General features: G+C 43.2%; 1 protein-coding gene across 4 annotated transcripts in view; it reads left to right on the plus strand.

The window, feature by feature from the left end:
* The window catches only part of LRFN2 (leucine rich repeat and fibronectin type III domain containing 2), a 242,481-nt gene extending 237,650 nt beyond the window's left edge, over positions 1-4,831 (plus strand). For all 4 annotated transcript variants that reach the window (XM_081903947.1, XM_081903950.1, XM_081903949.1 and 1 more), the window contains one exon: positions 2,207-4,831. In XM_081903947.1, the coding sequence (XP_081760073.1) occupies positions 2,207-3,128 (922 nt within the window). In that variant the 3' untranslated portion in view covers positions 3,129-4,831. The remainder of the gene's footprint in view (positions 1-2,206) is intronic.
* The last annotated feature ends 12,514 nt before the right edge of the window (positions 4,832-17,345 follow it).

Consider the following 17,345-nt stretch of genomic DNA (forward strand, 5'->3'; position numbering starts at 1 on the left):
CACATCCTCTTTTTCATGGGTATGTAAAATGAGAGTTGTCATAGCGATCCATAGTTAACAGCAGAGGTTGGCAAATGTGTCCTCTTTTTTGCTCTTCAGAAAACATAAACGGGAGCAGTACCACTGTGCAAATATATGGCAGAAGATTAAGAAATGGGTCTTCAAATACATGTTTAGTTTATAAGTAGGTCCTGAGTCTAAAATGGTTGATACTTAGTCTATGCAGGCTGACAGTGGGTCAGGATTTCAGACAGGGGTCAGATTGTAGGCAGCTACTATTTATTCCTGACTGTCTGTTTGTTTCTTACATTCCTAGATGGGAAATAGAATCTCAACTAAGACTCTACTCTCCTTCTGATTGGATAAAGGGTTGAGAGCAGGAGTCAAGCTATATAGGAGGATACAGTGGTACCTCGGGTTACATTCGTTTCAGGTTACATATGCTTCAGGTTACAGACTCCGCTAACCCAGAAATAGTGCTTCAGGTTAAGAGCTTTGCTTCAGGATGGGAACAGAAATTGTGCTCCGGCGGCGCTGCAGCAGCAGGAGGCCCCATTAGCTAAAGTGGTGCTTCAGGTTAAGAATAGTTTCAGGTTAAATACAGACGTCTGGAACAAATTAAGTACTTAACCCGAGGTACCACTGTAGTTTGTTAGAAGGTTATGAACACTGGGATTCAAAGAGCTGGAGTGGAATAGCTACAAGAGAGTAAAGAGGCCCAAACAGAGAGCTTGAACAGTGTAAAGTGAGAGGCAGCAGAGTCGGGCATTGGAAAAAAGGAGCCAGGAAAAAACCCCACAAAGGGACCCAGAAATTGCATCAATGGGTGCAAGTTGATAAGTATTGGTTAGGGAAACAGTATCTGATAGATATAGCAGTGCTTCTTTTCAGGGGCTACTCAAGGGTACCCAGCACTGGCACCTCTTTTTTGTTGTTGTTAAAACGTGTAGTAATTACTGTAACAACTTCATGGTGAGTACCTGCACCTATTTTTCTAGAAAAAATGTACTGGATGTGTTTATCTCTAGTTATTTTTTTATTTGCTTCTATTTGATTGAACAGCTACTCCATTCATAAAATTACTTTTTAAAGAAGTCCCCCCCCCCAAAAAAAAACACTGCTTACTGTGTTGCCTTTCTTAAACTTTAACTAAAAGTACAATTGGTTTTGTAAAAAATAGGTTTGTGGCCACACTTAAGTGCCTTGCTATTCTACGCAATACAAGAAGTAGGTCTGGAACATTAAAGGGCTGTTTAATGGAGGAAGTCAGAGAAAAATAAAGATGTCCACATGGTGACAGCAGCAAACATAACAAGGAGGGGGGTTTGGTTTGGCTGATTGACTTGTCTCACTTCCCACTCACAGTTCAGGCTACAGCCTATGCTGTCACAAAGGCAGAGCTCTAGAGATGACAGTTTCCTAAGAAGAACTTGCTGATTCATCACTTATTATGTAAGCTGCCTATGTCAGCTGGATACATATCCAGTTAGAAACAATATTCTGCTTCTTATTCCTTGATCAGCATGGGGTTGTGGGTTTGGTTTTGGTTTTTCTTTTTGTGTATGTGTGCACACAGTATATATATTGTATACAAAATAAGTAGTCTAACCTCCTGGCTTTTTCTTGTCCCATTTTAACACCTTTGTCCTTTCAGCCAAATTAACAAGAAAAGGAGAGCTAGGTAGTTAAATCTTGGATGCTTACAGGATTATAACTCAGTGACCCAGTCATGTCTTTAAACCAAAGCAATTGCCCCCTGTTGAGTTTCTATTGCTAGGTTAATAAATGAAAACCACTTTCCTGATTTGAAATGTGTGTTAACATGGATTTAACCCCAGCAGTAATGTTGGAATGGCTAGACCCCCATGCACCATTCAAGGTTACTAGTGACCTTGAAGGTCAGAGTTAGGAAAGGAGTGAAGGAGTGCAGGGAAACCAGAGGCTGTGAATATCAAGTATTTCAGGATTTTGGATAATATGTGTTCTACTGTAAGGAGGGAGGGAGGAAAAAGAGTGTGATGACAGACTTGGTAGAGGAAGCATATTCAGAGATGAACAGCTAAATGTCTTTTGACAGGCATTTGAGGAAATAAACTAAGATTTAGATATTTCCTTCTGCTGCTGGGTGCTTTGGCCCCACCCACCCCACTCATACTACTTTCCCATCACATTTTAAACTAATGTTGCTGTTTTCTTTCCCTTAAAGGATGATCCCTGCTACAAACAAGGCTTTTGTGGTGAACAACCTGGTGTCTGGGACAGGCTACGATCTTTGCGTTCTGGCCATGTGGGATGACACCGCCACAACGCTCACCGCTACCAACATTGTGGGCTGCGCCCAGTTCTACACCAAAGAGGACTATCCCCAGTGCCAGTCCATGCACAGCCAGTTCCTGGGGGGGACAATGATCCTGATCATCGGAGGCATCATCGTGGCAACTCTGTTGGTGTTCATCGTCGTACTCATGGTCCGGTACAAGGTTTGCAACAATGCCCCGGGGAAGATGGCTAACGTTAGCAATGTCTATTCACAAACTAATGGATCCCAGCCTGTTCAGAACGGGGTCCTGCCCCAAGTCAACCCCAAAGTGGTGGTAAGGAACGAGCTCATGGAGTTTAACTGTGAGTCTGCACACAGCAGCATCTCCTCTTCTTCTAGCTCTGTGAATAGTCGCGACTGCGATGGCTACAGCCTCCAAAGTGAGCAGGGCACATTGTCCAGTAAGTGGAGGCCCCCATCGAGGTCAAAGCACAACAACATTGATCGGCTCATGGGAGCCTTTGCCTCCCTGGAACTGAAGTGTCAGAAAAAGGAGGACACAATAGACTCCAGAACTTCAACAGTGGCCCATCACTCAGACAAGGAGCCACTGCTGGGCCAGCATGAGTCCAAATTCCGTAGCCTCCTCATGTTGCCACTGGAGGGTAAAACTAAGCGTAGCCATTCTTTTGACATGGGAGACTTTTCCACCTCTCAGTGTTGCAACTACCCCAAAAAGATCACAAACATTTGGACAAAACGCAGTCTGTCAGTGAACGGCATGCTTTTGCAGTATGACGACAGTGACCTGACAGGGGCGAGGGGAACTTATGGGAGCTCGGAGTGGGTGATGGAAAGCACAGTGTAAATAAGAGTGGCCCTCCATTCCATTCTGAATCCCTCCAAGCATAACAGAAGTCCATGATTGTTAAAAAGGCCATAAACGTGATGGGAGAAACACACAACACATGTGCGCGCACACAGCCGTATATGGTCAGATAATCAAGTTGGATAAGAGAGGTTATGAAATGTTAATAGGTGTGTGTGTGAGAGAGAGTGAGAGAGAGTGAGAGAGAGAGAAGCTGATGAAATGTATCCAACACATTCATTATGTTTGTGTGAATGTCTCAAGGAAATCACGGGTGCATTCCTGGTGAACTGTCAAAAAAGCTTAAATGAGGATTAAAAACAGGTTAAGCGGCATATGTTTCATTCAGAGAGGAATTCCTTCCCTCTTCTTTTTTCTAAAAAGGAGACTCCCATGGATATAAAGATGACCTGAGGATAAGCCCAGCTGCCACTATGGTTGTCCAAGGACCTTCATCAAGACAGCATCTGGAGAAAAAGAGCATGCGTGCAAACCATCTTCTCGGCTTAATCTCATAATGGAATCAGCAACACGTGGAAATTTTCTTGCCATGGTTTGGCTGAGGATTTTTTTTTATCTCTTTCCTCCCAGAAATAATAAAAAGGTCTCTGCTGTTTATTTTTATTGCTTTTCTTTCCTGCACTAAATTAAGGAAGACCAGTCACCTAGTGAACTGCACACTTGTTTTCCTCTTCTGATCTTTATATCCTAGGGTGGGGAAAAGAAATCTAGGAATTAATATTTTTTTAGATTCCCTCTTTGTCCATTCCCTTCATGATCCTTTGTTTGTCAGTGTATAAGGAGGCTGCAGATAATTTGGTCAACTGTCTGAGGGAGTTTGATGTCTGAGAGGAGGGAGGTAGAGAGGAAGCCGGTTTTCATAATCAAAGGGTGGGGGAAAATGAAACTCTTTTGATTATCGCTTCATAAATCACTTCCAGCTAAGGTTAGGCAGTTTCCCTCTATTCAGCTGAGCACGAACAATGTAGACTTTCCAGAAAACAAGCAAGCACCATTCTTGCGTGCTCGGTGCCACCAAATGGCATGTAGCAATGTCAATCAAAACAAGAGCACGAGGACTTGAGATCTCTAGGCATATTGTGCAGTGAAATGTTTGATGAGGGGGATGTTTCCAATAAGCCATGGAAAACAAGATGCTTTGCAGAATAGGTGGTGTCCCATGTTTAATCGTTTTGGTGCTGCTTCCCTTGCCCCTCACCACTTTCACAAGCCCTTGTCTCATGCCAAGATCCATGCTCTTTTGAGATCAACTGTTGTGGCTTGCAAACTAATTACCAGACACATTTGCAGGCACATTGCTTCAAGACCTGGGATTGCTGAGGATATGCATGTGCAACTTCACTAAACCATGACAACTGTGAAATTTGCAGTACTTATGGCAGCGAGAGCAACCGGCCTTTAATTCAGATATATTTTTCTGTATTTATTTGCTCCCAGGAATCATTCCACTTGGAAACCATTTCTGAAATTGCACATTATTTTGAAGGGATGTGCTGAGAAAGGTGGCAAAGGATAGAAGAAACACACATACACACACAAATCTCTATGTATTTTTTTTAAGAGAGAAAAGCTCAGAGATCTATTGTGACATGGCTGTGTATTTGATCTTGTTATTCGTCATGTTTCCTATTTGAAGTTTTAGAAAATGACATCCCTGTGAACAAAATATTTTCTTTTTTCTCTCCCTCTTTTGCTACAAAATGTACAGTAAAAAAAACTTATTGGGAAAAATTAGCCTCTTTTCTTTCGTTCATTTATTTTGGTGACCTGTTCTGAACACTCAACCAATAATATTTCTTGCAAGTGGAATAATAATAATAATAATACATACATACATACAAACATACATACCTGTGGTCTAAACCACTAAGCCTCTTGGGGTTGCTGATGGTAAGGTCGACAGTTTGAATCTGTGTGATGGGGTGAGCTCCCATTGCTTTGTCCCAACTCCTGCCCACCTAGCAGTTTGAAAGCACACCAGAGCAAGTAGATAAATAGGTACCACTGTGGTGGTAAGGTAAAGGTCATTTCTGTGTGCCCTGCCACTCGTCACAGTGTTCTGTGCACCAGAAGCAGTTTAGTCATGCTTGCCACATAACCCAGAAAAGCTGTCTGCAGACAATTGCCGGCTTCCTTGGACCGAAAGCGGAGATGAGTGCCACACCCCATAGTCAAATTTGACTGAACTTAACCATCCAGGCGTTCTTTACCTTTACCTTACCTACTGTCAATCATGAGATTACTTGAAGATCACAAGAGCTGCTACTTTTGATCCATCGGTTACCTCTTGCAGTTAAAAGGAAAAGAAAAGCAACATAGAACAATGTTTCTTTACATGGTTGTAACATAAAGATGATGAAAAGATCATGACTTTTCTTGAAGTCAGTGAGAGCTATCTATTTCACAGATCATCTCTACTCCAAATGCAATATGTCATTGGCTAGCTAGGCACCTGAACTTCCCAGCACTCCCCTTGGTGACCAGCCCAAATTCATAGTGTCACCAACAAACACAGTGAGTGAAAATGTGAGTTGCCAGATGTGTTCCCTTTCTGAAGTCTATCTACTTCAATGACATATAAATGACAATTGCTAAGCTATCCTTAAAGGTGGGAGTCGGAGGGACCACTACTTCCTATGGCTTAAATGGGAAGAGTGTTCAATGCAGGGGGAAGCTGAGCCAGTGTAAACAGGGACTGAACAGTATCTCACATATTGTGTATTTTTTAGAGGATATTTCCCGATACTTTTCACGGGTGCCATAGGATGTACAGGCTGGGCACACTTGCAACCCATGGGTGCTATTATGATGACCTTTCATATATATGACAATCCCATATTTTCCATTCAACAAACTTCTAATGGGCTGTCCCCCACTCCACAGACTCCCCAAATCTGGACAGTCAATTGAAAATTAACCACATATCAATTACACAGGCTGCTGTGTATAGATACTGCTACAAACCTCCCTGTCCAAATGTCCCTTACTATTCTTCGGACAATTGCCTCCCTGCTTAGTGTATCTATATCAATCTGTGATTATGTTTTCTAGTGTGTGTGTGTGGGGGGTGTAATTGTAATAAAATGAAATTGCATCCTATCAGCCTATAATTCCATAATCATAAGGAGAAAATGCAATCACAGCAATTGCCTTTAATTGTATAAATTGTTGCATAGGATTATACAGTGGTAGTGGTTTTCAGCCCTACATCAATTATTCATTTCGCAGGAGACTACTACAGTATCTGATACCCAGTTATACAGTCAGCTCTTTTTTGACTCCCAGGGAGCCAATCCTTAATAGTTACTTTCTTCTGAACACTTACTAAATGTTGCTGTTTGTTTGTTTAGATTAACCGCATTTACTGAAATTATTCATGCGCTGCTGTTTTCCTAACTGTTTTCCATGCCTCTGCGTGCAAAATGGCTCCCTCTAACAATCCCTTTTGCAGAAAGAAATGATTATTTCCCACTGGGGTTAGTGTATTTTATAAGTCATCAATTTATAATTTATGAAGAGGCTGAGTTATCTTCTCTAAGACGAACAGCACCGGAATATTTTCATACCAGGCAGTTAATTACTGACTGTAATGGATTATGACTCAAACCACAAAACGCATGTCTGAAAGGAGAAACTAGAGAAAGGAAACTGGTCTGGGATGCACTGCTGTTGCCAGACTGTGTGGCAGGAATGCCAGATGTTGTTCAACTACAACTCCCATGAATGCTGACCACAGGCTATGCTGGCGGGAGCTGCTGATTGGAGCTGGAGTCCAGCACATCTGGAGGGACACAGGTTGACCATCCCAGTGATAAAGGATGCTGGTAAGATTTCCAAAAAGGTAAGAGAAGTTGCTTAGTAACCCACACACATCCATCTGAGTGTTTGATACAATTCAGTACACAAAGAACAGCAAACCCTGAGAGGTTGGTTAGGCTAGGAGATAGTGATGAGCTGAAAATCACTCACTGAGCTTCATGGCTGAATGGGGTTTAGAGTCTAAGCACTAAATGATGGTGATGATGGTGATGATGATGAATTTGTACCCTGCCCATCTGACTGGGTTGCCCCAGCCACTTTGGGCAGCATCCAGCAGGATATAGAAAAACACAACAACAGAACATCACACATTAAAAGCTTCCCGATACAGGGCTGCCTTCAGATGTCTATGGAAGGTTGCATAATTATTTATCTCTTTGACATCTGACAGCAGGGTATTCCACAGGGTGGGCACAACTACTGAGAAGGCCCTCTGCTTCTTGCAGTGAGGGAACCGCCAGAAGATCCTTGGAGCTAGACCTCAGTTCTGGGCTGAACAATGGGGTCAGAGACACTCCTTCAGGTATACAGGGCCAAGACCGTTTAGAGCTTTAAAGGTCAGCACCAACACTTTGTGCTCAGAAACATACTGGGAACAAATGTAGCTCTTTTAGGACTGGTGTTATATGATCCCGACAGCTGCTTCCAGTCACCAGTCTGGCAGCTGCATTCAGGATTGGTTGTAGTTTCTGAGTCACCTTCAAAAGTTGCCCCACCCAGAGTGCATTGCAGTAGTCCAAGCAGGAGATAACCAGAGCATGTACCACTCATGGTGGTTATCATAAACGTAAAGACGGTGAAGTTGGACAATAATGAAATACCTGAAGAAATCTCATCAGCAGCCATGTCACTATTAAAAATAAAAACAAAATTCTAATACATGATGGTTTCCAACTTCCTGCCAAAGGAACAGAGCCTCCCTAGGCACAGAAGAAGTTACACTGGGACAAAACTAATTCCACAAGGAGAGATCTTATACAAATATAAGACAATACTAGTCCTTTGTAGGACTAACAGATTTCATGGCCTGGATTGTATTTCCCATGTCTATGGATGAAACCCCATGTTTGATTTCTGTGACTGATTATTTCAATTAGGACCATTTGAATTATTCAGGGTAACTAAATAATGAAATAACCTGAGTCCACTTATGCAGAGACTCCACTCCCAACCTGCAGGAGTGGATTTATTGTCTATGAGCATTTGCCAACCACTGCTACTCCTCCCCAGCCCCCAGAGTGAATTACGCTTCAGCCCAGGCGAAGTTTGCAATTTGTTCACTCTTCATTAGTGCCTCCAAAAAGCCCTGTTGGGGACCATTTAATGAAAGGAAGATGGAATTAAAAAACAAGAAAGCTAAAGAGCCACATTGGTCTTGTAATGTTCACTTTCATGAGGAGAAAGGAAAGCATGTACTGAACTCATTTTTAAACAGAGAGAGAAACAGAGAGACTCCAACTCTAGCAATTCCACTTCAAAGTTACCGCTGCATCTTTAGTGACAAAGTTAATATGTTGATTACACCTGGCACTGATATGGCTTACATCTGGTATAAAACTTCAGGCTAAATTCCCTGAATAAACAACTTGGGTTTCCAGGTGCCAAGTGCCAAAGTTCAATCGCTTGAAGCTATATTCCCACAGAGCCTCCTTGCAATACCGGTGGCTTGTAGTATGCACTTGCGGATAGGCAATTTCCCACTGGCCAACTGGCAGCCAGGCAAATCAGCTGAAGGTGGCTAACCTTGCCACAAAGCCCAGAAGCAGTTTTGTGGCCTGGCAGATTGAGCTGCCAAATAATGGGGACTTGAGAGGAAAAACTCACTGACTGAGTCTAGGACTAGGAAACATATCAATGTTGCGGGACATAGAGGAGCCAGGTTGGAAGAAGGGGCAGAGGAAGGCCTGTAGCCTATGGGTTTGCAAAGGAAGGTACATCTTATGATTGGGGAGTTACACAGTATGGCAAACAACAACCAGAGTACAAATAGTTTAGTAAATATTAAGGAAAGATCTGTTTCATCAGAGGTGGGGAACCCTGTAGCCTGAGGGCCACATTCAAGTTTTTGTGAGACACATGCCATTGGTGAGACCAGAGAGAAAACCAGAATGAATGGAGTAACAGATGGATGGATCTCTTACTTCTGCACTAAAGGCTATATTCCTACCAAGCAAAAGTCTGAGCTTCCTGCACATAACCTCCACACGCACAAACACATTGCCCATCCTCTACCCAAAAGACATTATCACCGTTCAAGGGTAGGGTTGTGGCCTGAGGTGAGTCCCAACGGTTGGATTGAGAGCCACATTTGGCTCCCAGGCCTGAGATTTCCCACCTTTGTGTTAAATAGGTATTTTTTACAAGCAAAATTTATTTGTGTCAAATGCTTCTCGGTCATCATTGCACTAATTACCCAGAACACTAGAAACAGAGAACCAGTTTATAATGCTTGCAATTGGCAAGAACACTGTCTCTGGCCACACCTACACGACACATTTAAAGCCCTCTTATACCACTTTAAACAGTCATAGCTTTCCCCAAAGAATCCAGGGAACGGTAGTTTGTTAAGGATGCTGGGAAATGTAGTTCTTTGAAGGCCTCCTAACAACTCTCAACTGTAGTGGATAACCTTGAGTGTTTGGGGAAAATGTTTTGAGGTTTTTACTGGGGTTGGTGGAGTCCTAGATTAATTTTTGTTTAATGGGAGTGATGAAATGGGGGAATTTCTACATGTGTAGGTTGACTGAGATATGAGTGTATTAATGGTTGTGGATTGTGTGCGTTTTTTACTGAGGGGAAATTTATTGAGCGAACAGAATTGTATTTTGCGAACAGCGATGTTTCATCTGTTTTGGTGTTTTATATGGTATTCCTTAATTTTGTTGTCGCATTTTCTGAGCAAACCTGTTTGTGATTTTTTTCCTGATGATCCTTGAAATAAATTAACATTCACTAAGTTCTATAAAACCATAAAATATCTTTACAGTAAAAAATAAATGCCTAAGGGGGAGTAGTAAGACTGATATAAAACACTGACCATTGGGTGGGTGATGGAAAATGGGCAGGGGCATGGAATGGGGTGTCTTGAATCCTAAAAAGAAGAACTCTGCAGGTTTTTGTGGGAATGCTAAGGATAGTAGGAGAGGATATATTGATTAAATATTGTCCTTTCTTCAAGGTAAATATTATCCTTCCTTCACTCACGCTAATGAATCATGTAGCAGAGGAGATTCCCTTCAATACAGCAGAAAGCTAGTTTGCAGATTCATTTGAATCTCTTTAGTTAAGCAATCCAGTCTGGCTTGATCAGACTGGATTGTTCCTGGTGTCCCCTTTGATCCCTCTCAAAAGAATAAAGACACAAGAGTCTTTCCTTAAAAGTAACAAGAAGTTTACCCACGTTCAGTTCACAGTATGAAGGCAGACTTTAGCTTGTAGTTACAGAACATAGTGTGAGTTAATCCTTTATGAGGACTGAGCCCATGTGCTGCTGGCTGAGAGCCAACAGACAGCAAAATACATTAAGAAAATAGCATCAAGAGAACAAAATGGCTGCAGCAGAGCAGCATGGCATCAAGAAAGAGAGATGACTCCATAAAAGATTATGGAGTCAGCCAGGGTCACACCCATCTCCCTGGTCACATGCAGGGGGAGGACTCTCCAGACCAGTGGAACAGGAAGTTATACTGACTGGAGTAACATCCCCCTGCCTGTGTCCACTCTAGGGAAACAAGGAATGTTGTAGTTGACTGCTCCAATGGATTACATCCCACAGTTTTGCTGCAGCTGCGATTTGTAACGCTTTGAATTGGAAAGACCCTATAAAGTGGGCCACACCTATTGCTATCAGCATCCAGATTAGAGAAGATGATCCCAGATCAAAACTTTTTTCATATGGGAAAAATAAACCACCTCAGTTGTGCCCTTCGACATGAAGGTCAGAGGCTCCTTCTTGTGGGACTAAATGTATCAACTTTAATTCAAAACTTGTCAGGAGGAAGGTGCTTGCTTCAGCACTGAGCTGGGTTAATTGTGGCTCTAATTTACACAACTGCACTTTGTCGTGGTGAGAGGAGTGACACTGTTAAGTAATAATGAGAGAGTCTACACGGGTGGAATAATAATTATGGAATGAAAAGGTTACAGCAAAGAACCTGGTGAAGCTAAAAAGCTGCTCGGAGTCCTCTGGGTACAATAAGACCGGGATTCTGGAGCTACTCTTACAATATAAAATAACATTAGTGTGACAATTAGGGCTTAATGGGTTGTAGAAGAAACTCTACGAGACTTTATGAAAATATCCTAATCACACTGCAGCTGCACTTTGCAGCAATTGATTATCTCCCTTCTTGTTCTTGAAAGCAAAGGCAGCACCTCTGTCATCAGTCTCTCCTGATATAAAACTGCAGACTCTCACACACTCTAGCATCACAGTCTACCAGATGAAGATACGAGGCTTGAGGGAATTGACCTTTGTGACTTCCACACATCGTGGCCAAATCCACATCTCTCCCACTAACGTGGATTGGAACTGAGCTCCTCTGAATATCGTGGCATGGTCTGTGGCAGTGTAAAAAATCAAAGGACATAAAATGTAACTTAATGGAGGCTCACCTGGCACCTTCATTGCATATCCTTGAGTGTCAGGTGAAAACATTTCTCCATGATATGGCTTTTTAAATGTGTTTGTGGGAAGATGGTTAGGGCCGAATACTGGCTACATCCAGGAAATTCTGGACATATAGCAACCCTAGGTTATTGGTTTACTTTTGTTTTTCTTTTATTATGTATTTTGTGTTCTCACTTTGGTGTGGGTGTGGGTAAGGGTGATAGAGAGAATAACCCTGTGATCTTAGGGTGAAGGGTGGTATACACATTTAATCAATATTAATAATACTACAACAAATAATAATAATATAATATACCTTCTCACTTTGTTTCAGGATGTCCACATTAGGTAGGCTCAGCTTTAAATGCAATTGAATTGAATTTTTTCCCTAGACCACCCTTAGCCCTACCATTAGGTAGAGTGAGGCAGCTTATTTTGGTTGCCATGAAAGGGCAACAAACTGTTCTTTGATTTGATATGACTGCATTTTTTAACAGTCAGGGAAGAAGCAGGAGAAAGGTGCTTCTGATATTTTCTGATGCAGGTATCAAAATGACTTGATCAGCCTGGGGTATCATGGGTTGTATCCAGCTAACAAGCCCCAGCAGTGTGAGGATTTGCATTTGTACAATGGGACTTCCCCCTCTCCTCCTTCCATGCACCACACTCTGTTCTAGGGGTTCCCCCAATCATTCAGAGCAGATTTGGGGAGGAAATGAGGAGTATGGGGAGAGAAGGAGAAGAGGGGGGGGGGATTCTTCTGGCCAGGCACAATTCCTTGTGCTAATGGAATATACCACCCTGTGCATTGTGGAGGGGATACCCTTTGCTGCTGTACTGTAAAATGTCTTGTGTTGCCCAAGCCTAAAAATAATATAAAATACATTGCATGGGAGTGTGTAGGCCATCTACCTGGATTTGAACAAGAGTGTAAAACTCACCTTCTCCTTGTTTGGTACCTCAAAACACTTGAATGCTTGATATGCTTCTGCACAGGAGGCTCCTATAGCCTGTCTCCAGCCATTAATTGGAGCTCATAATGATTTTCCCAACTTTCTTTGATTTTTAAAACCTACTTGCCATTATTAACCTTTAATAATGTTCAAAGGAACCCCCCGGGTCATTCTCTTGTTGTTCCTGCCTTTAATCTCTCGCCATTCCTCTTGTTTTGTGCCTCAGGCCTCATTATTTATGCCTATGTTGTCTGGTAAGTAGCAAAGCAACACTGTTGTCACTACAAATTATACCTAGTAGGGAGCCCAGCCAAAGGCTGTCATTGACCTAATGAGGTGTGCCCAGGCAGTGATGAAATGCACCTCCGTTCTTGGCCTCTAGGTGGCAACCACTTTATAGGAGCAATGGCTCAAAAAGAAGGAAAGCTGCCTGCATGGTTATTTGGCAGCCCTTGCAGTCTCCAAAACAGCTGTTTTGAGGCTGGGAGTTAAAACCACAGATGGAGGATGCATGGGTCAAATCACACACTGATATTGCTTGGGTATCTTCTGCCACCGGAAATGTACAAGAATAGCCTTGTCTTATATACTGATTGCAGGGAACCGATAAGCTTTAGACTGAAGCCAATGGCAGATTCTCAGAGTCTACTGCAAAGGTTTTATATTTCGCATATCAGTGCACAGTATGAGCACTCGATAGTTCTTCTTAAAGCTTAGACATGGAATGATGTGACATAACCAGCACCAAAGTTATTCAGGAAAGGAGCACAGTCCAAGAATTGTACGTGTTTTAATTGACAGCACCTGACATCTTCTTGTCTGCGATAGGAAGCTGACGCTTTTGTGAAATAAAATAATGGATGTTTCAGAATACAAACAGTATTTTTAGTTCAGCTAATGGCTCAGTTGAGGATAGGGGGAATCATAGGGGGCCACTCAGCCTAACTCCATGCCTCGCTGTTGATGTACCCAGCAGAATCTGCACAATTTGTGCCTGTGAGAAGGGGGGGGGCTCATCAACAAGAGGGGTAATCTTGGGCTGAAATGCTTGAGGGGTATAGGAGCTTACTCCTAGGGGTCGAAGTCCCTTTGTTCCTCCCCCAATAAAATATCTGAGGGAGTTGGGGCCCGAAGTTGATGGGCGTTGTCATTCAAATGGTGTGTGTGCACTGCATCACATGATCGATTATGCAGACCAGGCCTTTTCTCTCCCCCCCCAAATATTTTATTCAAGTCAGCACCCCTGTTCAGAGGCATCATCTGACTCCACTTAATGTGACCCAGCAACAGAAGAACCTCTTCTATTTGCATGGGCAACATTGCACAGGCCTGCTGGATCTTGACCAAATTATTCCATTTCTCATCCTTCTTATAGGACCGCCCCAAAGAGCTCTTAGTGCACATCAGTGGTTTTGTGTGTCTGGGCCTTGTATTTTTATTGTGTGTTATGTTGTACATGAGAAAAGCTCTCAAAATATGTGAATTGCAGTCTTTTTGTAAGTCCTTGATAATAACTCTAAGGGGGGTGAAATGACCTCCATGCTCATACATTCATGAGCGGTGCTTTTTTTCTGGGGGGACGCAGGAGTACGCATACCCAGTGGCATAGGCAGGGGTCGGAGGGAGCGGGGCGCCCCTGGTGCCATTCTGGGAGGGGTGACAAGATGGCCCCTGCCTCCCCCCAGCTGTAGAGCAGCCAAGGGCACCCCCAGTCCGTATGGGTGCCTCTCTCTCGCTATCTATAAGTGTTGCCGCTCTCATGCGTGGCGGCCGTACGGGTTGCCTCTCGCACGGTGACCTTATGGGCTGCCGCACATGTGCAGTCTATATGGGCTGCGCCGACCTGGGTGCCAGAGAGGGTTCCTCCGCCACTGCGCATACCCCTAAACATTTTGTGAATCTAAGTTTGGCCTCATTGAGGGGCAGTATTTCAATATGAGTAGGAAAATGAGAGTACCCCTAAACATTTTTTTTAGAAAAATAGTACTGATATGCCAGTCTGTCATGTTACTTGCCAGTGGCGTAGCGTGGGGGGTGCAGGGGGGGCCGGCCGCACCAGGCGCAACATCTGGGGTTTAGGGGGCACAAATCCACAGGTTAGGGGGCGCAAATCCACGGGTTAGGGGGTCAAATTACTTGCCTTGCCCCGGGTGCTGACAACCCACGCTACGCCACTGTTACTTGCTCCACATTTCATATCATTGTAAAGGGCTCCACATGCAACGTGGATATGCACTACCCAAGCAGGAATCCTGTGCTTGGACATGCAGAAATGCCCCACAGCCAGTTCAAACTAGAAGAGTCACTTGTTAGCTATCTTTCCATCTAGAGCAGCTCTATCTTAATCCCTCCATGTATCTTTCTCAGCCACTGTGTCAAACAACTGAAGTGTAGGAACTTTTAGTATCCTAATTCAATATGAAATCTTTCTTCCTTCTTCTGAAGGAATCATAAATATTCTCAGGATATAAGAAAGTGTCTCCTATTCCCGGCTGCAGTCGTTTTGGCTTGCATTTTCCTTTGTAGCACTGCTACAAAACAGTCGCGTTTCAGCTGCCTGTCAAACTGATGCTTTAGGTTTAACCCTCATCTTTGATCATTCATTCTGCTGTGCCTCTGACCTGACTTCACTTCCCAACTCAGAGCCTTGTTTCCACTTCCTTTTCACCAGCAGGCTCCTATTAGGGCCCTTTATTCTGGCTTACGCATTTTGAGAGGGACTCTGAACTGAAAGCAGTTATACTAACATCAGTCATCCCCAACCTGGTGCCCTGAAGATGTTTGTCACTGTAACTCCCATCAGCCCCAGTCAGCATGGCCAATTATCAGGGATGACAATGGATTGCAGTCCAAAGTGTCTAGAGGGGACCAGGTTGGGCAAGACTGCATGATACCATCTGATGAGACAGGCCACTGCTCAAATCACTTGGGTGTGAGCTACTCTGCTGCTTTCATCCACCTTGGCTGACACATAGGCTCTGGGTTTACAAAAAGTACATATTGGTACAGGAGCCCATGAAGCACCGGTTCTGGTACCAGTAAGTGCTTTCAAGTTCTTTTATTTCTGAGCTGGGTGCTTTGAATGTGCAAATCTTGAATGCCAACACAGCTTTTGGGGTCACATGCTTGCCTTCTGTGAACACTTGCATCTCATTGTACCCTGCACATGAGCACACCACTCACATTTATTTGTTATCTCCCATCTTTCTTCCACCATTCATCCCAAGGTACCACAAATGTTGCTTACAGGTGGGTACACCCAAGCACTGAATGGATCCAGACCTGCTTACATGCAGTAAACTGGTGGCATCTTGTGCCTTCAGGCCATCCCTGGAGACACATAAGCAGTTTGTGCAAGTCAAAGAGGAAACACTGAATTAGCTCCAAGTCACATAGTCTTGTCTGCTGTTTTGGGTGTTGCTTAAATCAAATTGCCTGCTCTTGAGTTCTGTGAGCTTCATAGCATTCCAATCTAATACAGACTGTGTAAAGTGTTGTTTATGCTGGGAGTGGCAGCAAAGTGAGAACACAGGCAGTATTACTGTCTGAGTTATCCTCTGGCCTGCTTAATGAGCATATCAAATGGGGATTGTTCAAGCCTTCTTTTCAGATTTCCTAGGCCTCACTTTCTGCCCCTGCTCTGTGTTCTCTTTCAGTGCTTTTGTCTTGCTGAAATATCAGCTGGGACTGTAATAATGGATCTTGCTTGCCTGGATGGAGGGAGAGGTGTTTATGCAGAACCTTTTGGTTTTGTGTGACTGGAATGTCCTAGGCACTTTTACCCCTGGTTCTGCTCTACAGCCTATAAACCCTGGAAGGCTGCATATGCAGTTATGTGGTCCTCCAGCTAAAACATCACCCCAAACTAAATGATTGATTCCCGCCCCCCAAAACACCAACAGAGGTGCTCAGAGCTCCAGAAATGTAGGTGTAGTAGATTGCTTCCTCTTTGCCTAGAAAGATCAGCCTCATTCCAAGATCCAAAGGCGGTTCAAGTTTCTTCTTCCTTCTTTTTTGACAATCACTCATATCTGAGTAAGAATGTCTTCCATAAACACGGTTTTAACCGTGAGTCCATAAGTGACTGTGGAGGCCAATTCTGGATCCACATGTCGTTCCACAGTGGGGCTGTAGCACCTCTGCTTGTGGTTAACGCTTAGCTGGAATGAAATATTCAACGCAGCAATAGAGAAATTAAAATAATAATTTATTTGTCAGACAAATAAATGAGAGGCTCAGTGGTATATGGTTACCAAGCTCTGGCCTCGCCTCCTGCCATTCTGGCCAGCACTTATATTCCCTTAATCCAGCCCCCTTTGCTCCTCCTGTGGCTGCCTCTGTCCAATCAGCCTGGTTGAAATTCCTATTGGTTGTTTGCTAGAACCAATCACAATAGATACACCCATTTCCTTCTATCCTTATAAGGGAGACAAAGAGCTATATATAAATGACAAATAAGTAATAATATATCTTACATGGAATCTTAATTACCAGCTCACCTCTTGCCCTCCTTGCCCTATTGCCTTCTAAAACAAATGGTTACTCTTACATTTTTATCTTCAAGGATCTTGAGTTAATCATCATTGAAAGATCTCCTTCATTTGAGGGTCTTTTAAACAAATGCCTGACAACTATATATCAGGAGTGTTCGATGGCGTCTCCTGTCTGGCAAGGGGGGCTAGGCTCATTTGCCCCTCTGGTCTCCTATTGCAATATGACTCTAAGAATCTAGCATTTCTTAAATCCTTTGCATAATTACATTTAAGCCAATATATTTCATACATTATCATAGGTAGCCTTTTAAAAGAATAAAAC

Source organism: Podarcis melisellensis (genome assembly GCF_964234715.1).
Source record: "Podarcis melisellensis genome assembly, chromosome: 3".
NCBI lineage: Eukaryota > Metazoa > Chordata > Lepidosauria > Squamata > Lacertidae > Podarcis > Podarcis melisellensis.